The sequence below is a fragment of the Pseudopodoces humilis genome, chromosome 6 (genome assembly GCF_049639895.1).
Source record: "Pseudopodoces humilis isolate 2021_Gansu_Grassland_sample_001 chromosome 6, ASM4963989v1, whole genome shotgun sequence".
Taxonomy (NCBI): domain Eukaryota; kingdom Metazoa; phylum Chordata; class Aves; order Passeriformes; family Paridae; genus Pseudopodoces; species Pseudopodoces humilis.
Genome location: NC_142205.1, coordinates 14,948,112 through 14,971,202, shown reverse-complemented (window position 1 = coordinate 14,971,202; position 23,091 = coordinate 14,948,112). Strand labels below are relative to the sequence as shown.

General features: G+C 38.1%; 2 protein-coding genes across 5 annotated transcripts in view; one reads left to right on the top strand and one right to left on the bottom strand.

The window, feature by feature from the left end:
* Positions 1–378: 378 nt before the first annotated feature.
* On the bottom strand, positions 379–18,752 carry BST1 (bone marrow stromal cell antigen 1). Of its 3 annotated transcripts, none has more exons than XM_005517825.3 (9): positions 18,368–18,752; positions 14,481–14,610; positions 13,324–13,459; positions 12,758–12,840; positions 11,413–11,489; positions 8,850–8,942; positions 7,321–7,407; positions 6,796–6,855; positions 379–3,687 (listed from the first exon to the last, which is right to left on the bottom strand). In XM_005517825.3, the coding sequence occupies exons 1-9, from the start codon at positions 18,535–18,537 to the stop codon at positions 3,573–3,575; spliced, it is 951 nt and encodes a 316-aa protein (XP_005517882.2). In that variant the 5' UTR covers positions 18,538–18,752; the 3' UTR covers positions 379–3,572. The 3 variants fall into 3 exon arrangements, with proteins under 3 accessions (XP_005517882.2, XP_087912458.1, XP_087912459.1); XM_088056332.1 differs by having other exon boundaries at positions 379–3,324; XM_088056333.1 differs by lacking the exon at positions 379–3,687 and adding an exon at positions 3,696–5,940.
* Positions 18,753–22,323: 3,571 nt separating this feature from the next.
* The window catches only part of FBXL5 (F-box and leucine rich repeat protein 5), a 34,765-nt gene continuing 33,997 nt past the window's right edge, over positions 22,324–23,091 (top strand). The window contains exon 1 of one of the 2 annotated variants that reach the window (XM_014260972.2): positions 22,324–22,346. Coding sequence is in view for 1 of the 2 variants with exons in the window: in XM_005517826.3 (XP_005517883.2) it covers positions 22,889–23,014 (126 nt within the window). In the remaining variant the exon portion in view is untranslated. Of the gene's footprint in view, positions 22,347–22,888; positions 23,015–23,091 lie in introns of those variants that run through there. The other variant, XM_005517826.3, reaches the window with a different exon arrangement.

The window sequence follows — 23,091 nt, the reverse complement described above, 5'->3', positions numbered from 1 at the left end:
GAAAAACCTGAAAATAAAAAAAAACTTGTGAAGTGTTTGAGCCACCCGGATATTTGGCTAAATTAAGATACTGTGCCTCCCCATACAGAGCTATTTTAAACCAAACTTCTTGGATCTACTAAAAGCACTCTTCTTCCACTTCACACTATTGTTGAAGCAAAATACATCAGAATTATTTTTTGGTAATTCAGTTGAGAAGAACACTATCAAAAGATAGCTTTCACAGAACAAAAAAATATTCAAGTTCTTGAGGTTTCAGGTCACATTTCACTACATTTAAGATTGTTGATTGAAAATGTAGTCATGTCAGTTGAATATCACATCAAGACCAATATGACAAAAATAAACACCAGCAGTATAAAAAGGGCAAAGAGGTGATCAAGTTGTCCACGCTTTATTCTGATAACTTTTTACTCCAGAGCACTCAAGAGTTTGCATTTAAAAATAGGCAGAGCAGGTGTGATCAGATGCTTATGTGTGCATGCACACACAAGCTGGAAAAAGGAACTACTCTGAATTAGAGTTCAGCCTCTGTCAGATACAATGACTGAAATGCATGTAGCAGAAAGAAAAAGAAGTAGGTTAGTAGGAGGGGAGATTATATTTACTTCTATATAAGAATGAAGAATGTCAGATAACAGAGTTCTTAAGTAGTTCACAAAATGGGCACAGCAGGAAATACTACCTCAATCTCAGTAGCTTCCACAGGTCTATCTGCAGAGATGCAGAACACCTTGTAATGTTCTTGTACATTATATTTTCATTTGCCATAAGTAGTTGGCTGTTAATAGATTTACACAGGATTTTGGCATCCAACAGAACTCAAATTAAGTGATATACATATTGTTTTCATCTGAAACATTTTCTCCCTCAAAATCACATCTGGAGACAGCTGTTTTTATAATACTGCTAGTACATCTATGAATGGTTAAAACAGGTTGAATCTATATTTGTGAACTTCCCCAGGCTTGAATGAGTTTAAGGAAAAGGGCAGATGCCTTTTGGACAGTACAATTTCTCCACATTGGCACAGCTCTTACATGAGACATTTCTAATCAGAGTATTCTCTGAGTGTTTAAAACAGCACAGGCTCACCTGGCTGATTGTCACCACTTCAGTGTAACATATAACTGTAAATAATACTATTCACCACATCCTCATGGATGTAGAAATTATAAAAAGACATGTTCCTGTCTCTCCCTCCCTCTGGGATTAACAAATTACTTTATTGTTTCTTGCTTTGATGACACTTCTGCCCCACAGCTTCTGAGACGCCAGTCCCACTGTTCTTTTGCACAGATTAAAACCATTATGTTAAAGTCAGAACAAATGATTCACACTCAGCTTGAAATCTGCTGCCTCTAAGATCTCAGGAAACCTATGCATCTAGAACCTTGCCTTGTTGCTCTTTTTTATTAGCTATATTAGTTGGTTAGCTAAAAATCTTTACAGATCTTTCCAAGTTTTTTAAGCAAGTGTGAGACACTTTACTGAACAGGTATTAGAAAAGAAATTGCTGTCTTTGCTACTGAGTTGAAGTAATGGGAAGAATAAAGAATATTAGAAATAAGAAAACACTGCAAGAGGTGTGTTGTTCTTGACATAAGGTTATGCATTAAATAACCTCAGTTGTTTGAATTGTAGCATTTTACTATGTATTTTAATTATTTTTCTTTTTCAATACAGAATTATTTAGCACTTTCTACGAGTGTTTGGTACCGTAACTGCCATCACTGATTGTGCTTCTGGAGTCAATTACATGCAGAGGCTGGAAAGCTTTCATAAGCTGGAAAGCAAAAGTTGGCCAGCTGGGATGCTTGGTTTGTGGTTGGAAGTTGCTTAAGAGGCACATGGCTGGTTAATGGTATGAAGCTGTTCTCTGGATCTCACACACACTGTCACACACAGGTCAGTAAGTAGGACACACCAGCCTGGAGATGGCTGGAACACCTGAGAGCCTCACACACACTCTCTACAGCCTGTGGCCCAAAATGTGTCGTGATAGGATCTGTTGTGGGCAAATAGAAGATGGATCAAAATTGCTTGGCTTTAGCTGAGATGTGACTGTGTTACAGATACCTTTCTTACTACTCTGATGACCGCTGTAAAAAATAATACATGATAAAAAAAACAATAAAAATGAATAGGATGTTCAAGGAACTAATCAAAGGACTAAAGTTACAGCACAGATAGGGAACAATTTTGAGGCATAATACAGCTCAGATTTTCAAGGCCTATTACTTCTGATTTCAGTACTTTTGTACTTCCAGTACTTTTTTGTGTCTGAAACATACAAAAATCCTTCAAGCTCGAGCCTAAACCCACCTGTGACATAGGCAAACCCAAATATGTGTTCAATGTAAAGAGATTTGCATTAAAACCAAAAGTAAAGATTATTACAGGCCGGGAAGAAAGCCAAATAAGCAACCACAACGTAATTTAAATATTTTATCTTTCAAACATATAACATGATCAGGGATTGAAAGGATATAAATCTATTGTGGACCCTTCAATCAGATTCAATGAGATAACAGAACATCCTCTCTAAGTTTCCTGGCAACCAGTCAATACAAACACAAATAAATAATACAGAAGCTAACACAAAATGTGCAAAAAATATGTACATGAAGTTATTCTCTAGTAGAATGACCATTTTTTTTCTGGAGATTTATGTGCCATCTTGCTGGATATCTTGGTGGTTTAGAGGAGCATCTAGTTGGAGCACTGGAATTCACACAAGTAACCCAAGAAACCTTCAGGATGGCATCTGCTCTCTCCTCAGTGTGTTCTGAACCCTGCTATCCGAGTTCACTGCAAGCAGGCCAATGTCTGACTTGGCAGGTTCTTCTCTGAATTTGATATACCATAAATCACATCATGGTGGAAAAACTGTGGAACTTTCTAGACCTGGTATTTCTGACTATTTGCTATCCAGTGTCCAGGAAACAGCCAGCTGAGGAACAGCTGTGTGGATGATGAAGCAATTGATATTATATGATAAAATATTGTGTGCAATGCACAATATGCAGCCAGAATCTTGCTGTACCCTAGTTTAAGTTTGGCCCAAGTACTGGACCACTTATGAATATAAGTTTATTTTCCACTGTCTTACCTATTTCATCTTGTATCAAGTGAGCAATCTAAGATCTCTCACACTTGAATTTATGTTTCACCTTCCCAAAACAAGATAATCAGTCACTTGGTTCCCAAGGTCAGATGTTAGGATGGTTTTACAAACAAGTAATCCCTGTGGGTGATGTATGACAGGCATAGTATCATTTTTCTTTCTGAAGTATGTGAACAGGAAGTATTCTCAGTTTAATTCTGGAGAATAAAGATAAGAGGAAATAGCAATGAACTTCTTCTAGAAGAGAAAATAAAATGAAGGGTGAGGCTTCCTAGCAGAAGTGGGATAATTTTTGATACTAAAAGAAGCCAGTATCTAGTATGTAAGGTTTTAATATGCAAGCTTGCCAGTCCCAAAAGTAGGGTGAAACTGATGTTAGAAATTAGTTGAAGCCATATTTATAGCCAGCTAAGGTAAACAGAGGTTATGGATTCAGTTGATTAACTTAGTACACTAAAGCAAATCTGAACAAAAAGCCTGCAAAAGAAACAAACATGAGCTTGTTCCAGCTGCCTCCTCTGTCTGAAGATATAGGTCCTCTTTGTACTGCTGGTGCAGATCTGAAGAAGAGAAAACAAACAGGATGTTCACAGCACAAAGCTGAGTTAGGATTCTTTTAAATATCAGGGGTTTTGTTGCCAAGGGTGAAGTTTGTGGCCCAAGTGCTAAGCTAAGCTAGAAGTTTTTTTTATATGAGCCTGCCAACGGATTCCCTTTGGCTGTCATGATTCTATAAACAGAACATCCTTGCAAAACCCTGGGAACTCTTTCTACCTTAGCACAAGAGCTTTCTTGTCTCCCCACATCCATTTGCTGTCTCTGGACTTATGCTTGTGATTTTATAGTGCTCTTGTAGACAGCAGCAGACCTGGAGGACTGTATTTTCACAGCACTTGGTGCAATAGTATTCAGATCCACTTCTACGTCTCCCTGTCATTGCAATAATGCAAGAAATAAATACCACCACTAACAGCTTGCATCTGGCTTCCTTCCTGCTTACAATTGTAAGCCATCTCTGCCATCTAGTGGGTATTTTTCACTTACAAGTTTTTTCCTAATATCAGGGTGTTGCCTTAACAAGCCAAAGTCCAAATTTGACTCAGTAGGAACATCGTTCAAATCTGGAGAGGAGTTAAGTGCCACCACCACCATGCAAGAAGCCCCAAGTACATCACAGCACCTTCTAAGCCATCCTTCTCCTACCCTGACCCAGGTAGTAGACCTCTCCTTTGCTATGCCAGTGTAACAGGAGTTGTGGTGACAAAAAGTCACTTTGTCCAACTCTGATGTTTTTGGGCTCAGGATATTTTTCTCTGGAGGCTGAGAGGGCAGCTATCACCCCTTTAACAGCACACAGCCCACGTGAAAGGGGGCTGTCTGTTCCACTGTTTACTATGGAAGTATGAACACTGAGAACACCTACTGTGCAAAGGAAACTTTCCCGAACAGATACCCACTCCAATTAGTGATACCCCTACTGACCAAACTGCCCCCATGCCAGTGAATGGACCATCACAGAACTGGGATCTATCCACACAGAAAAGGTACCTAAGAAGATAATCAAATCATTTATAGGCATCTGCTTAAGGCTCTTTCTGAAAAGCCAGCTAGTTTTAATGGAGGTGGTGTTATTTACTGCAGAGAATTAAGTGATTTTGGGAAGAATGTAAGTATTCATTGGCTTGTAGTATTTAAGTTACTTAAATTTCAGGGAGAGGAAATGATAGTTTTGCATTCAGATCGGGAAGTTCTACTGTGATTTGGGATAGATGTGAAATTGTTCAAACTTATTACAGTGCCATGCATAAAGGATGGAATACAGTGCTCATGAGGGAAACAAGCAAGAAAACTTTTCCTAAGGAGAGACATGAGAATGAGAACAACTGAATTGCTCAGGAGTTACCCCAGGAGAGTGTGAGAGTGTGTTTCAAATACAGCAGGGATTATGTTACTTTGAGTAAGTAGTGACTTGGATGGAAAGGAAGGGGTGGGTGCTCCCCTGCTTACACCCTGCAAATGCCATGTGGCTATACTGCAGAACTGCATGCTCACCCCTTAGCTGAAAGGAAAAACACATGAATGGTTTCCAAAAGCCTTCTTATCCAGGTTTCCTCAGCTGAGTAACATACCTACATCACAAAACTTTGAGGAAAATTATTTAAAACCTGGGAGAGGAAAAAAATCTTCTGTTAAGAGCTCAGTACAATATTGTATTTTTCAAAGTGTTTGTGAAGTGATTTTTCTTCCAGTTTGCTAATATTGTCACTATGTTCACAGCTATTATTTTGAAAGGGATAGCTGTATTTCCATCTGACATGAACAAAAGCCTTGCCATTCAATGGCAGAACAAGGAAACCCTATTTTTACCCACTGTGCAAGTGGCATTTTGTAACCAACCAAAGCCCTAACAGGAAGTCTGTTCTACGATCTACTGCCCAGAAGAAGTCTGGAGCCATCAGTGGTATCTGTAAACCCACCATTTTCATTAACATTTATATGCTGGGGTTAGGATATAATTTGCACGTGAGAATAAATGTTACATGGCAAGGTGACTAAAAGGTTTTAGTGACCAGCATGAAGAGGGAATACTCACTGTCTCTGTAAGTGTGTACCAAAAACTGGACATGTGTTACAGAAGGTGATACCCACCTCCTTTTCTGTAATGCATGAAGCACTACAGCCCCTCCCAGAGGCAGGCAAGCTGGAGCTGCACCTCTCTGCTGCCATAATCAGAGATAGTGTATCAGGACTTTCATAGCAGAATTTATCATTGCAGTATCACACAGATATTAACAAACAAAAATTTGCATGTGCTGGAATAAGGGAAGAAAGGACAGTAAGAAATAAAGCATGGATTAGGCATAAAAAGAATGTAACTAAAAAACAGTGTTTATGTATTTATATATTCTACAACATTCCAAACGGTGAGGAAGTTCTCATTCAGATGTTCAAGTATCTTATGTGTACCTATATATTTACAACAGCATATAGATTAAGAAACATAGAATTGAAAACAGTAATCTTTACTGTAAATTCACTGAAATACACAATAAATTAATTTAATGCTCTTTATATAATATAGATAAATATGGATAAATAGGGAGTTTGGGACCAATGCTTGCTAATTAAGAAGTTATATCTTGGATGTAATCTGCATTCTTTGTAGATAACTCACTGGCACAAGGTAAATACATTAAAATATAGAGATTAAGCTTCACACAAAATTGAAGATTAAAAGGAAACTTCCTCAAAATTTAGAACTGAAAATTGCAGTGTAGCTGGAGAAATGTCCTTTAGACCTGTTGCCATTTGATCTATACTTCAATTATTCAAGAAATTATATTAATGAAAGCAACTTCAAATTTGTAATAATTTTATATCAGAACAGTGATATGTACAAACTTCACATCATCAGTGATATACAGTGTTACTGTGTGATCAGTGAGAACCCATTAACACCTAATTCTGAACAGCAGATGCTCCCAGACAGCTGTGCACAATTTGTGACTAGAAACTGCAAACTCAATCCACAATAAGTAATAAATTCAAGACCACTGTGTATTGCCTATGGGTGATACATAACAAGTGGTAGAGGTATCTGTTGAACTGTTGTCTTTTGCATAATTTATTCAGTTGTAATAACACTGAGGATAGGTTGATTTACTTACGATGCAAGGGCACACTTAGAATTATCAGGATTATCCAGACAGAGTAAGAACATTACAGACCTGTGAAAATACCATTTTATTTAGCACCTTTCAGGCAGACAACTGAGGAAAAAAACATGAAAAAATGAAACAAATTCACAGTACTATCATGTTTAAATCTTCATTAAATTTATCTTACAATCAATGGGAATGACTAGAGCTGTGAAATAGTTACTGTGAATAACCAGTAATTCTGCAGACATTCAATAATTTTTAACTGTTGTTTAAATCCAAATACATGAGACCATCTTCTGTGTCTGAAATTGACTAAGTACAACATTCCACTCAATCATACAGAAAGATGTACTGTTTTGATCAATTCACAACCAAAAAATGCCAAGTCTGAAAAATGTGACATCATCCCTCTACCATATCTGTCCCTCCTGAAGACACAACATTACTGGCACTTCAGTATTGAACAGCAAGAATCAAAATAGATAAGGTGCTTCTGCAAATAGAGCACATTAAAAAAAGGTTTTCACTTACTTGTTATTGTCAGTGCAAGTAACATCATAACCAAGAGTTTTCAGCCTGGTTTCTAATGTCTTTACACTCTGAATTCCACAGGAATCTCTATGAGAAAGGATTTCAATATTATTGCAAATCTTTTGTTATATTTCTTTTCACTGAACTTGATGGAATTAGTAAAGAAAATCCCCATTACTTTACCTCTTCTATATTCCATAACACCTCTAGAAGAATGATGTACATTGCTATTTATGCTTCATTTGCTTACGTTACTGTTGCTTCACAATTTATCCCTAGCTTACAGAATCTGGAAGATTAGCTTCAGCCAGTGTAGGGTTTTCAGATTCTAGTCACCAATAACTGATATTTGACTCTAATATTTGACTTGACAGAAAAAGACCTAAAAATTTTGTAAAATAGTGTTTTGTTTGTAATATTCTTTGGCAACTATTTAGGTAGTGATAAAGTTGATGCTATCTGTCTTTACAGAATAAGTTTGTTACAATAAATGAGAATTATACTTCTTGTTAGCTTGTTCTCTCTCTTGAATGTTGAATAATAGAAAAACACAGAAAGAAAAAACCCAGAAATAACCCTAAACACAGCTCCTGTTCCTAGCATTGATGTTTTAATTTGTACTCCAGTTAGCATAAAAAAGTTTATTGAGACCTCTAAACTTGCACCAACATAAAGTATTAAGGCCAGTGCTACTTACCTTCTGGTAAGTAAATACTCATGACTAAAGAAATCATATGTAGACCAACCAAGTAATTGTAGAAAACAATTAATAAAAATATACCATTACTCCCATGCATCCATTTACTGAAACATAAATTAACACTCAGTGTTTATATTAGCTTTTGCAAAGATGAGCTGTATGTTTTTTCCCTCCCAGAGGGTATGATTCTTTGATTTAGAGAGACAGGCTGAGAAATGCTAATCTGAACTATGCTATGTAGACTCCACAGCATTGTGGTAAAATACACAACAGACTATTCTGTTTGGACTCATCAGTTTTGTTATATTTGTTTATTACTTATTTTTTGTTTGCTTTAATTAAATTACTGGCAAAATTAGACACTTTTAAAGCCTAGATTTTATTTCTGGATTAATTATTGAGAGATAAAGATCTGCTTGTTGGTATTTGCCTGCTTCTACAAATTTTCAAACAGTTAAGATAGGTGAAAATGAAAAGAATGCATATGCCAAGGTAAAAGAAGTATCACTCATCAGCACTTAATCTGAAATTCAGATTGAAACTTTGTAAAACTTCATGCTCTATCTTCATTCAGTGTCTGAGATCCACACACACATCTAACCAAGATTTGCCTCCAGATCTAATATTAGAATTTATTTATATTTTCTCTAACTCTGGTATTTCTATACTCTCTGGGAATGGCAGGTTGTGTCTTCTGTGTTCATGAAAGCATCTAAAATACTTTGTTTTAAGAAGTATGCAAATATAATCCAACAGAAAGATACAGTGAAATTTTAAAGACAAGTCCAAAAGGGAGAAACTATTTTTTTTTTTTTAAGACATAACTTACAGATCTGGTCCTTCAAGATCATCCACAACCCAAATGAAAATTTGTGAGATTTTGCCTTTCTGGAGATTAGGTATTTCATAATCTGCAAAAAAACTGATTCAATAAAAAAAAAAAAAAAAGAATTAAAAAGAACATGAAAATTAAAGTCTTTTCCTCCTCTACATTAATGAATTCACCTAAAAGTGAACCAGAATGAACTTTTACAAATGCTAAAACAAACCAAAAATCATTTGATATTTCCTCATAATATCTAATCTAAGAAAATATGAAACCCAAAGGTTGATTTTAATGTCTCTAGATTGATTTTTATTTTTTTTTTTTGTGACATGCTGGCATCTCAAAGCCACAGATAGATTCTAACCCTTTTTTCAAGATGTAGAATAATGATTTCCAATCTTTTAGGGTTTTTTTCCCTCAGAAAGCTTGTAAGGGCTGTGTCCTCACTGAATGCCTGGTCCAAGTCTGGGCCTAGGTCTCTCCCCTAATTTGATATTTTCCTATCATGTATCTTCTTAAATGTCGCTATCAGCACTACAGTGTCTCTTAGCCCTTTTAAATGTTCTGAGACCTCCAAGAGAAGAAGGGAGGGTTAGTTGCCACTTCCTGGATGGAACCAGCAGTGACAATGTCAGTCTGTCCTCCTGGTGGCTCTACCACCAGGGCTCTGCCACAGAAGCATAGGACATGTGTTGCTTACCAGTGTCTGTTGGTTCATGAAGTTAGCAAATTATTTTAAATTACTGGAGAAGTGGAACAAGAAGACGGATAGCACGAGCTGCTTTCTCTGGTCATGTCTGGTATGGCAGTGGCTGACCAGAGACCAGTAGCAGCAACAGCAGGTTTGCCTTTTTGTCTAACGTGTCCAAACCTCTCCAACACATAGTGAAAATATAACTCATTTACTCAGTCATGCATATGTCATTTGCAGAGAAAAAAAGAAGCTTGCTCTCAAATCTGGAGAAATCTTTTACTAGAGGTGTCAGAAGCCCTGGAGGAACAAGGTGCAACTGACTTCAGTAAAACAAATTTTTAACTGGCTACTATTATTAAAGAAATCTGCCAACTAAATTCATACTGTGTGAATTATTTTGCCATGAAATAAGAAATGAATCTTAACTGAAATGATATCAGGTGACCTAATGACGACTTAAGTGTACAAACTTTAAAACTGAATAAACTTTGAAAGGGGCTTTGGAATAGTTGAAAACAGACCAGAGAGATGGTTAGGGAGACAGACAGATCTTTCAGGTAACTGTCTGCTATTAATTATTCAACTTCCAGCTTTTTTCTCAAACATGAACTCTTAAACAAATTCAGTCATAAATGGACCAGAGGATACACAGCAAAGCAAACAGATGGAGTAACTGCTTTTATTTTCTCCTTGGCAGGCTGAGTTCCAGTGGTGATTTCACTGGTTAAAATACCACCAGACTGGCAACCTAGGGAACTGGTGGAATTAATGTGTGTGTGAGATGTTTTTGAAATAAGGAAAATGTAAATGAACAGAAATAAGGAATCAATTTCTAAAATAAGGCATCTATAATACATTTTGGGTATTGGTCTGCTGCCAGGTATTACCATCTGCAGAAGATTTGATCCCAGCTGACCACTTGACCAACCCAAGAAAACTCTATAAGTCTTTTTGATTAGCTTAAAGTTGTGTATAGAGAGGGATGTTTTGGGGGACAGAGGTAAGTAGTTAGGAGGTGTTTTGGAAAAGATGGTTCTTTGTTCTCTCCTATCCAGAAATAAAATTGCTTTTTCAATGGTCATTTTTAGTCCTCAGTGAATACACAGGAGGGGGATGTCTTCTATGGGTTTTTGAAAGATGTAATTTTTTGCTCTGCCTTGGACAGGACAGTTGCTGAGGTAATGAAGGATGCATTTTTTACCACATGTAAGCAGTCACTACAGACACATAGTAAAAGTTCTAAAGGGTGTACTTTTACCATAAATTTTGAATGTAAACTTAGATGAGCTTCTGCATACTGGTACACTTCTGAATGAGGAAAAATACACCTGTCCTTAATATTAAAGGAACAAAGGGGAAGAGGAAGCTCATCTTTGCTATTAGCCTCCTCAACAAACCTTTTTACTGCTTTCTGAAACCACAGTAGACTTCAAACTGCGTCCACTCTTGGTCATGGAGAAATACTTTCCCTTTAGAATTTACCAAGTTTGTTTGTAGGCCTGACAAAAGCTACACTCCTTGTAACAATATCCTCTACTCCGACATGTCCCCAAAGAGAAATTTTGTTAGCACTCATCTTTTTGAAGACATACACATTTTGCCACCATATATTGGCTGACTTGAGGGTACCTTTCAGAGCATTCAGCATGCTTGCCACAGCAGTTTGTAAAATGCAGGAATTGAAAGGTTTCCATCTACTACGTATTATTCCTTCAGCTAGGGAAGTTGTCCCCACAACTCAGCAGACTTTGATGCAACAGGTCCTTTCAGCTACACTTCTCACACTTTGTGCAGCAGTAGACCCAAAAAATTGGTTGAATTTTCTTTTTTGTAGTCATCACACTCTACACAGAAATCAGTCAGTTCTCTTACCCTGGCTGTGGATAAGCTCCGCCCTCTGCAGAACCATTCAGCAAGACCTGTATCACCCCAGAACTGTGCTGTGCATACTGCAATAGAAAACAATGCTTTTCAGATCTCACAGATTTGTCATATAACTTGGTATTTTATTGCAAATTAGAGTGACCAAGGAAAGAATTTTACCACGAATGTCTTGAGTTGCAATGCAAGATGTAACCAAGAGTATGTATTCTATTTCCATCTGTTAAAACCAGGTGTGGCAGTGTTCTTCATCTCTTCCATGACCCATCCTCCCTCCAGGGGGAGATCTTCTGCTAATGAGCCACTGAGTCTGACTGCATGACTGATAAAATTACACCATCCCACTGGGAGATGTCCCATCCAGGGGGAGGAACCCATTCCTACCTGGATATAATCTGAGATTTAGAACACCAGATCAGCCTTTCTCCACTGGATTCCCAGAGGAAGGCCAGACCCATCTACACCACCACTGGGCCTTCAGAAGAAAACTGCACCCTTCTACAGGATCATTGCTTCAACAGAACCAGTCTGTCACCCCAGGAGGACTGCAGCCACCACTTAATCAGACTGCTGACCAACAGAGTGTCAGGGTGTATTCTGTCAGTGCTTTTTGTACTACTGCATTTTATTTTCATTTTCCTATTAAGATGAAGGGTTTTTTTTTTATTTATTTATACATACTAGTAAAGAACTGTTATTCCTACTCCCATATCTTTGCCTGAGAGCCCTTTAATTTCAAAACTGTAATAATTTGGAGGGAGGGGGTTTACATTTTCCATTTCTAAGGGAACTCCTGCCTTCCTTAGCAGACCCCTGTCTTTTCAAACTAAAACAATGAAGAATATCAGAACTGCAAAAATAATATTAGACTAACACCCTAGCAGGTCACTGCAGTAAAAAGGACAGGAACCAAACTGGCCACGGTTAAATCAACAGTTCTCAAGCTCTTTTCTCACATTTATAATTAGTTTCTTCAGCACAAGACAAAAGCATTTTTCCATTCTCTGTTCAGTTTGATCTGTGAGTAAAGGGTTTTCAGCAAGGCTGTCAAATGTCACTTAGGACCTATAATCAGCAGAGAATCAGCATGCTTACTGTGCTTACTAAATATGCTTTATATTAAAAAAGCTAACAATTTTAACACATTATCTAGCTGAGGTGAATGTTAGGTTCTTCTTGCTAAAACATTGCAGCCAGTATAAAACAGTGTATTTGAATCAGGGGAAATAATCCAGTAGAGTTATGGGTTTAAGTCTATTTTGAACTAGCAATGTTTTCCTGAACCACCCCAGATACACTTGCAGATGTATGAAGTCAGCACTAATACAATATTTACAGTGATTGAGGCCATCCTCCAGAAAGATTCCACTGCATTGTTCTCACATTCCAATGTGGTTGGGCAGGATTCATAGTCCAGTCCTGTAGGAAGGCATGTGATTTGTGCTATTAGAGAGATTATAATGAATATAAAAAGTGACTTTATAAAGCAACTAAATATATTTGTGCATTACTCACTGAACCCACAAGATTGTTTGACATAGTACTGAAAGCTGTTGTATTTTTTCAATCATTTTCCATCCTTTGTAGTTTACACGAAAACAGTAACATTCTGAGGATTCAGTAATTTGGCTGAAATGGTTCTACTCTGTTCTGGGATGCAGGGAGCTCCAGATTCAGGTGACTGAGAAAGAGGTTTATCCCCACTGCAGGAGCATTTGGATTTCACTGTGTGCTCTCCTGACTGCAGTACTAAATATTCACACAATACAAGAGAGAACGAGACAGTGAAGCTATCCCTGATTTTTCATGGGGTAAGAGCATACTTAGTTTTTCCAGAACACAGCAGTTCGTCTCCGTTATGGTTTTACAGATAAATGTTTAACATAGCACTCATTGTCTTACCAGGGCTGTCTGCCTGCCCACACCAGTTCAGAAAATCTCCAATGAAGCCAAACAGAGTATCACCCAGAGACATGTAGCGACGTCCTCTGTCAGCAAAGCTATTGACTAGTAGCTGATTATTTTCCCAGAAAAGAGACTAGGAAAAAAAACATAGAGAAGAAATGCACCAACACTTGGGTGTGGTCACAATGAGATTATGTGGTATTGAATAAAGTTTAAAACATGTTTTGGTATTTCTTTCCAAATCAAGCTAATAACCAGAAACGTTAGCTATCTTTTAAAGGAACAAAGATTTTTATTTTCCAGAGGTATAATTTCTGATCACAAGTGACTTGAGGAACACTACTAGTTTGATGAGAAGGGATATAGTCCTTTTTAAAATATAGTTAGGCCTAGCTTTGCCTGCCTCCGTAGACAGATTTAGGGGAAGGAGAAAAAAGGAAGATATTTATAAGCCAGATATATGTTACCACAAAACACTCACATTGCTGTGTTGACTTATGGTGTGAAAAAAAATCATATGCCTAGATGTTATTTCTGTCTATGTGGAACTCCACATGAATTAAGCTATGTTGACAGTAGTATTTGTTGGTTCAGCTTGTATCATTTAGAAATGAGGAATAATTGTGCTAGAGGAAAAACTGCTTTAAAGCACAACATGTCTTTTGCACTTTCACAGTTCTTTGCAACTGCTAGCACATCAAACCCTTACTGATTTCTGGCATAGAACAACGTCCTCTCTCATTTCTGCTTTTGCTTGTTCAGTGTGTCAGCATTTAACATGTCACTGTCACGAGACTTAGCTCTGAGGAGCAAAAGCAAAATATGATAGCAGGCACAGTATTTGCAGCCAGAGCACCTGACTTAAGGAAAAGTAGAAGTGGAATTTCAGGGACTATGGAAGAGCTCCCAGCACAGCAGGAAAGATGGAGGATCTCTGTAGTATGAAAAGAGAGACATTGCTGAGAAGTTACTCCATAAAATAAATGGAGCCAAACATATTAAAACATGCTATCAAGTCTGAGTCTAGTTTATAAACTACAGATCGGTCAACAAGAGTGACTCAAAAGTCAGCTACAGAATGACTCATCAATTTTGAACTGTGTCACCTAAAATCTGTTGTATGTCACAGGGTAATTAACATAAAAAATTATTACCTTGTTAGATGGAATCGTGTGCAATGTGAGATTGATAAATAATTCATAATCCTTAGGTATAATGTTGCAAGGATCCTTGTTAATAAATGCATTTTTAAATGCTTCCCATATCTGTGAACAATTCTTCTCACTGTAATCATTGAAACAAAGAAACAGCAAAATTGTTTTTTCAACGCCGATCAAGAAAGATATTTGTCCTCAACTCCTCCAAATACCCCAATTAAAATCCTTAAAAGGTTAAGGCAGAAAACTGAAGTCAGGGTGATAAAAAACTTGTAGCTCAGAAAGAGCATAGAGATCTTGTCTTCTGAGTCATAACTGCAGCAGATAAGATGTAGCACGGAAAATATTAGCATTTACAGTGTTGAATTGGAAACACATTGCGATTCAACAAAAATCTTACCAGGTATGGTATACACCGTGAGTTTGCTTTCCAGCACTGTAGAAATACTGAAGAAAAAGTTTTCTTTTAAATTTTCCATATTCAAAAAGCCATTTCAAATAAACCACAGCTAAATATCCAACACTGCTGGAATGCAATATTACTCTTAAAATGTCAGATTCAAATGCAGGATGAGTTGCTAAAAAGTTTTGATGGTAAAATAATGATTGTGACAAAGAGATGCCTTCTGCTTCTAGGTCCTGGGACTATGCAGTTTTATCTTGCTGGAATGAGTACAGTGATCAGGAACTGTGTGGGACACACACTGTCACTATGCAGTAGTTACAACAACTACAAGAATACTGTTAGCATTCAACACTTCAAGTGCTGAAATGAGATGCTAGGCTGTGCACTCCAACATTTCCCTTCTGCCAGCTCTGTCTCAGGGATGATAACGTCCATGGAGGAAAAGACAGGCTATCTACAGATGGAAGTGTCCTATCTCTTTGGACTTTCAGGATCTCATCTGTCACAGCTCTTAGCCTGCCTGGAGTAATTAAGAAGGGAATTTCCACTTTCACCACTTTTCCACAGTACCTTCCCCACACAACGCTGTGACAATGTCTATGCCAGGAACACTCTGCACAACAGAACAATTGTGTTACATGCATACAGCCTTCCTAACATGAACAGATGTCATTGCAAAGCTCTAGCTTGAACAACAGTAGTCCTGATAAGTAAAGCAAACTCTGCCATTACAGTGTTTTGCTCATTTAGTATCATCCATAGACAGCATGGTTTCTGATGGTACAGGTGCTTTAGGGAGCTGCTTTGTGACAATGAATGTCACAGACACTTTAAAGGAGTGCTTGTGATGAGCTATGCAGGAAACAGACTACAGATCTTCTTACAGAAATCTCTGGTCATGCTTTTAACAACTATATAAAAATTCCCTATATACTGTCAGCAGTAATGGATCTTGACCTAAAACTTTTCAGTGATGCAATATGATCCTTGATCAGTAGTTTCAAGGTTTAAACACGTTTACTTAATAAAAGGATTTGTACCCTGTTTCAGATTTCAAGCTGTTATACTTTGGCTTCTGACTATTGTATATACTTAGATCTCATTTTGCTAAAGAGCTTTCTACTTGAAGTACTTATGTTAGTACTTGTGAGTTAGGATCAACTGAACTTTTAAAATCTTTCTTGACAGTTGAATCCATCAGTAATTTTCTGGCTAATTCACATATAACTTTTTTTTTTTTTTTTTTTTTATGACTTCTCATCCAGGTTTGAACAGATTGTAAATCAAAAGGGTTATTCTGCTCTGATGCTCAAAACTTCTTAGGTGGCAAAAACACTTTTTGAAACTACAGGGTAGGGAAGGACTGCAGTGCAGGACAATTTCTTCTAATATTAGTAGACCCTAATAAATCAGATTAATTTCACACTATTTAGTTTAAAAAAATTGTTTTCAAAACTTCCATGATATACTACAAATAAACAAATATGGAGGAAAAGCACTACAGGAATATTTGTATTATTTAGTGTACTCCTGTTAGGAAATGTCAAATATAATCTTAATTCAAGTTCCTCACTTCTACATGGCCACAGCATTTTGCAAAATGCCTCTTTTGACTGCCATTTTGCATATTCTGTTTTAACACGAGAAAGTTTTTCTTATGTTTCTATATACATTTTAATGTTTTTAACTATGCTGCAGTGTAAAGACATGTTTTCCTAGCTGCCTTTAAGTTAGCAAAGTATTTTTAGAAAATTTGCACATAAATTCAGAAACAAAACATATCCAGGTGGTCATGTCTCTATAAAAGACACCCAGGGGGAAACTAAGAAACAGACAATGAATGGAAAGGGATATAAATAAATTAGAATAAATAAAATAAATGATAAATAAATAAATAAATATAAATTAGAATATCTGTTTTGCACCTGTACAATATGAAATCTCCATTTTGTTTGGATTACATTATTTACTTATAGACCTAAGGGAAAGAGAAAAATCCCCACATTATATAAAATCAGTTTGTAGCTCTTCTTTTAATAATACCAGGAAAGTAGTCCTAGTCCTGCCTGGCTTCACACTATCCTGACCAAGAATACTTTGATGAACATGTTCAAACTTCTCAATTTTAAAATCATGTAGTGAAAATGTAACCAGACTTCATTAGATCATAAAACCATCATAAACACGAGACATACAGAAATGTTTTCCAGAATATTGCATTTACATCTTTAAGTCCAAATCAGTTAATGATCCAACTAAAATGTCTACAGTACCTATCCTTTATGTTGCTCATTTTAGCATATTCTGTATTATTATTCATGTCCTGCTTCAGATATAAATGAAGTGGCATCTGTTAAGTCCTGCAGGAGCTATACCTATCTAGAGCCTACTGCAAGGCCAGATTACCTACACAACTGTTAACTAAGTTCACGTATTTAATATTATATATAATATTGCAGGAATGTAGAAATCTACACTTAAAAATTACTTCCCCCTTCCATTGTGACATGTTTATAAATTTGCCAAGCTTGAACTGTTCCACTGAAATTCATGCACTGTGTTATTTGCATTAGGATGATCTTTTTCCTCCATAAGAAACTTGAAAGAAAATACTTCTGATAAGTTAAAAACATTATTGTGAAGAAATATATTGTTTTGCCTTTATTAAAAGTGAAAAAAAATCGTTTTAAGTACTTTATCTCCCTCTTTTGCAACAGGAACTGAAAATGGGAGGTTGAGGATATGAGGTGATATTTGCAATATCATCTAACCCTGTTTTAAGACAGCAATTCAATACTATAGGAAGCCAGCCATGGCCCCTCTGCAAATACCTCTTCACACTGTTAGGACAACTTTTTAGTGGCAGAATAAAAGGCTGAAGTCCAGAGACTATCCTTATTTTCTTCCTTTTTACTGAAGTCCTTAGGCAAGGAAGACAGAAAAGTGCTTATTTTAGCAAAGTGTGATTTGCCTCCAGTTCTGTGTAATTAGCGCAGCCAATGAAAGCTCACAGATAATCCTACTTGAGCAGTTGATTACTACTTGATTTTCCAGGTGGATGAGCTAAAAAGGTTCCTTCAGTACCACAGGATAGCTATAAAAGGAGGTGTTCCCTTTCTTAAAGGACCTGACACAGAGGCATGCAAGGCAAAGCTGGTCTTCCCAGGAGTGCTGTCAGATTTGGTACTTCCAAAACACCATCCCTGTCATTTCTGTGTGTTGTTCTTACAGAAAGTAAGGGTGGGGAGGAGGGGGGCAAAAAATCTGAAATAAAGAATTGAAGGATTAAAAATCTTGCCTTAATTACATTACTTAAAATATGACCTCCATCAAAGTTATTTTGTTGTTTCCAGACAGCTACAAGTATGTTGGCTTCAAAAAGATCACTTTCATGGCTAGAAGCATAACATCAGGCTTCTGATTAACAACCATTTTTTACAGAACATAAAAAACTAATCCAGAAACAAGCAAAACTTACCCAACAGCAGGGTTCACAGTTCTTATATAATTATAGCATCTTCCAATGACAATACTTTCCAGGTTTTGAGTAGTACCTTCACCTTTCCATTTCTTTCCCTGCACTCCCGAGAAGCTGTTCATACATAGAACAGAGATAAATAAAAGAGGAAAAAGCCGGCTCATCATCATGAATTCTTGACAATCCAAATTCTTTAAAAGGAAAAAAAAAAACCCAACCAAAAAACAAAAACAAAAAGAAAAAAAAAGAAAAAAAAAAGAAAAAAAGGAGAGTTCAGTGATACAATTTAAATGGAAACCTGCAGTCTTAACGTTTAATATTTTCACTACTAGCTACAGCTCAGTACACAAGACAAAGGCGGAAAAATAAACCTTGCTGAGAATTATAACTGAACTATTTCCTGGAACGATTGCACCACAGGGATACATCACTTCCTCGTGTCTAAACTATTCCCCGCTTCAGAAAAAAATTAGACTTTCAAGCCACCTGGTGATAACTGAGGAGAATTGCAGTATATTTCTGTAAAGGGAGAAAAAAAACCCCTTTACCACTTGAATACTAAGGATGGCTTTGGTTCCCTTAATACTTGTTGCTATGCTACACTTTGCTAAACCATCAACAAATGCTTGCAAGAAAAAAAAAAAATAAAATATGTAGTTACAGCAATGATAGTGTAAATATCCAAGTCCTCAAGTTATCTTGTATCACAAATACAAGTAACATTAGTCAGCTCTTTTTCCATCTCTCCCCTGGACGGTGACAGTGACATTTTGGTGTATCATGTCTTCATTAAAAAAAACTGCTTTGCAGTCATGACTCAAACATAATGAGAAACATAAGGATTAAGACATATCCTGTGCACTGAACAAATGTCTTCAGTTTCTTGTGTCATTCTCCTCCAGGTTCTTTTCCCTAAGTGCTCTGTTAGAACATCAAAAGGCATGAATCAATCTAATCTTCAGAATATTCTCTGGTACACATTGCTGAAAATACAACCACATTATTTTTTTCCCTTTAAAAAACATAAATTCAACCTTCAAGTATTTTGTCTATGGACTCACATTTCTGAGGAGCACGCTGGTTCTTTTTCTTTCTCTCTCTCTTCTTCTTTCTTTTCTCTCTTTCTCTCTTTCTTTCTTTTCTGTGCCTCAGTGAATAAATAATTTTATTTTCTGTGTATTTATTTATGTAGTGTCACACTTCTATTGATGCACAGGTACTCAGCTGGTGGATTTTGCCAAGGGAGAAATCTTGCTAATCATTTAGTAAAATCCTGATGATGGATTTCTGCTATAAATGTGATAAAAGGTAGCCAATTGGTTTTCTACCTGCAGGAGAGTCTTCAGGAAAGCCAGATCTACTCAGAAATGGATATGCAATGTTGTACTTGATATGGTGGAGGCACTGGAGATGGTGTACTTTACTCCCGTTGCTTCTCTAATGCTTTTTCTTCCCATTTCTCTTCCTAACCTCTCTGTCCATGCTGATAGAGCATCAGAACATTCATCTAATGGTTTCAAGCCAATACTTTGGATTCAGGATTAGAGAGTGCAATAGTCCGTGGAAGTCCCTGAACATCTATTATCAACTTTGCTACAACCAAACTTTGCTCAGTAATTTCAGGGTCTAACAGAAACCAGAAGCATAACTGATGTGATCTTCTATACAGAAATGTGCAGACATTGTCACTGATTTTTGCATCAAGGCTAAAACTTTTGCTTAAAATATACAGTATATAAAGAAGTCATAAAGACAGATACTGAGTGCTTCTCCAAGTACACACTAGGTTAGGAAACAGCACCTTGGTGGAAGAAAATGTGGGTTCCCTAGCAGATAGACAACCTGTTATAACATGCCAGAGAAATTGCATCCAAGAGTTGTTGGGATCCCCATTTCAACTCTTCCTTTCCTCACTGGCAACTTCTAGAAACATAACATCAGGTCAGAATGGCTCTGATCTGACTCAGCACAGCCATTTTAAATTTGTCTTCCTAGTTTTGTTCTAAATTCTTCACATGAGGGCTAAATTAACAACCTCCAGGGTTCCAGTGGCTTGATAGCCTTGAGAATAAAACCTTACCTCTGGCATGAATTTGTCTACTCTTAGCTTCCAGTAACTGAATCTCATGATATCTTTTTCTGTTACATTAATGAAGAATCTACCCTCAGAATCATTTCTCCATGTGAATTCTTGAAAAAAAATTACCAAGTCTACACTTACACTACACATGAAAACTATATTCTAAAAGTCTACACATGAAAATACAATATTTTAATCCCTTTATCAGGTATTAAAATATTGGATATTAATTATTAAAATATTAAAATATTTATCTTGTAGTACTGTAATTCACTGCCACAAACTGGCTGCCCATCTCACCTCCTGGGGTCTGGCAATTCATGGTGGATACAGATCACTGTTCCTTGCTCTCTGTCCCTCTCTCCTAGATGTTATTGCCCATGAATAAAAGTCAGAAAATTGGCAGCATACCTGCTCTGGAGATACTGTAGTTCACAAACTGAATATTAACCCAAACCACCATGAAATTCAGCATATGCTTATATTCTGAACCCCAGAAGATGAGGAACCAACATGTTCTCTCTTGTTATTTCTATCAGATGGGAGTGATAAGTTCCAGCAGTAGGAAGGTGTAACAGGTGGGAACGTTAATCCTCTGTTACTACTTGAGCATGAATTTCTGGCAGAATAACCTCAATTCGGTATGACTACATGCTTTAAGCCTGGAAATCAGACCTCATATTCACAAGTTCTTCTGTAAGCAATGAATTTCTTAAGGGTTTATGCCTTCCCTGCATAAGTCTGTAAGTGCATGTGTACCTACAGCAGTAACACAAGGTCTCGCCTGCTCCCTTGTGTGCCAGTGGTCACTCTCTGTGAAAGACATGCTCAAGCCCAAACGCAGAGCTCTGCTTTACTAGCCCAAGCAGTAAAACAACCTCGTGCTGGCTAGTTAGCTGTGTAACACCTGTGCTTCGCCTTCCTTTCTTCCCTCCTACGTGACTGCTTCTTTTTCCCACCCCAAAGCTGTAAGAATTTAACCTTCCAAGGTTTGTACATATTTGCAAATATGGCTAAGTAGGCCAGTGTGTTCAAAACTCCTTTGAGGAGGAATGGATTAATGGAAAAGGAAACGCCCAATACTGCAATTGCATAAGAGTAATTTCTTTAGATAAAGAGATGAAAGGATTATTGTGCTCAGTGTCAGCTAAATAACACTCATAATATGATCTCTTCTGCTCAGTTCACTATTTACTGCTTTTACCAGCATTTTGCTCCCAACATAAGTATGTTGAGAAATACCTGGCTAAAAACTCATGTGACTTTGCTGAAAATATTACAACATATTTACAATTGCTTAAATCTGTGAACTTGCTAGCTTTAATACATTTAATATCTGCAACATAGACTTTGTAAAGGTTTCAGTCAGAGAAGCCTGCTGCATCTATTGTGCTTTTGACAATGTATTTTGGTGACATTTACTGAACATTGCGATGCTGGTTGACAGTTTTACTACACTACATGTTGGCTGACAGTTTCAGCTTTTGTCAAATCGTTGTGCAATCTCAATTTGGCCAAGTGTTCCTGTTTACTTTGAAATGTTGCACAAGCAGATCAGTATGACAGCCAGGTGTTTCTGGTCCATTTGCCTTGGATGTTAAACACACTTTATTCGTTCGGCACAAACACTGCAAAAGGCTGGGTGCAAATTCCCTGCTGCAGCATATACAAATAGCTTTCCTAGGACCTTTCTTGATGAGGTCACACCACAAATCCTGGGTCCAGTTCTCTGCCCCTCAGTTTCGGAAGGACATTGAGATGCTGGAGCATGTCCAGAAAAGGGCAACAGAGCACAAGTCCTGTGAGGGGCAGCTGAGGGAGCTGGTGGAGTTTAGCCTGCAGGAGACTCAGGGGGACCTTACTGCTCTCTACAAACACCTGAGAGGAGGCTGCAGCCAGGTGGGTCTCGGTCGTTTCTCGTATGCAAACAGCAATGGGATAAGAAGACAGTCTTAAACTGTTCTAGGAAAGGCGTAGGTTGGACATGAGGAAGTATTTCTTCACAGGAAGTGTGAACATTGGAATGAGCTGCCCAGGAAGGTGGTGGAGTCACCATCCCTGGAGGCGTTTAAAGAAAGACAAGGCGTGGCATTCAGTGCCATAGCCTAGTAGACAAGATGTTCGGTCACAGGTTGGACTCCATGACCTCATATCTTCTAACCTAACCGAATCCGGAAATGTTTTTCATACCCACAAGCTGCTACCTTGGCGTTGCCAAGGCACAGGATCCCAAGTCGTGCAGTACTGCGGCTCGCTTGCCCGGCCCTAAGGCTGTGACTGCTGGCGGGAGCGGATCCCGCAGCGAGAACGTCCCAACAGGAGCGGCCCGGGCCGAGGCGGGCCCGGCGCCGCCGCCGCTTCCCGCGGGAAGGGGCGGGGCCAGCTGCGCACGCGCGGGGCGGCAGGCGCGGTCACGCGGGGCGGGCGCACGCGCGGTGCGGATGCTCGCGCCGCCGGGAGCGGCGCGGCTCCATGGGGAGAACATGGCTCCCTTCCCCGAGGAGGTGGACGTGTCCCCCCCCCCGCACTGGCGAATGAAGCAGCTTGTGGGGCTCTACTGCGACAAGGTAGGGGCCGGGGCGGCCGCCGTGCCGCTGCCGCGGGGCGGGAGGGAGGGTTAGGGGTGTGCGCAGCTGTCAGCGCC

Excerpts from the sequence above, each read along its gene's own strand:
- BST1 (XM_005517825.3), bottom strand. The coding sequence starts at position 18,537 with ATGATGATGAGCCGGCTTTTTCCTCTTTTATTTATCTCTGTTCTATGT. Across the intron at positions 14,611-18,367 it reads ACTGTGAACCCTGCTGTTGG|TGAGAAGAATTGTTCACAGA; the intron begins GTAAGTTTTGCT and ends CAATGATTACAG. Across the intron at positions 11,490-12,757 it reads GGAGGATGGCCTCAATCACT|TATGCACAGCACAGTTCTGG; the intron begins GTAAATATTGTA and ends TTTCTATTGCAG.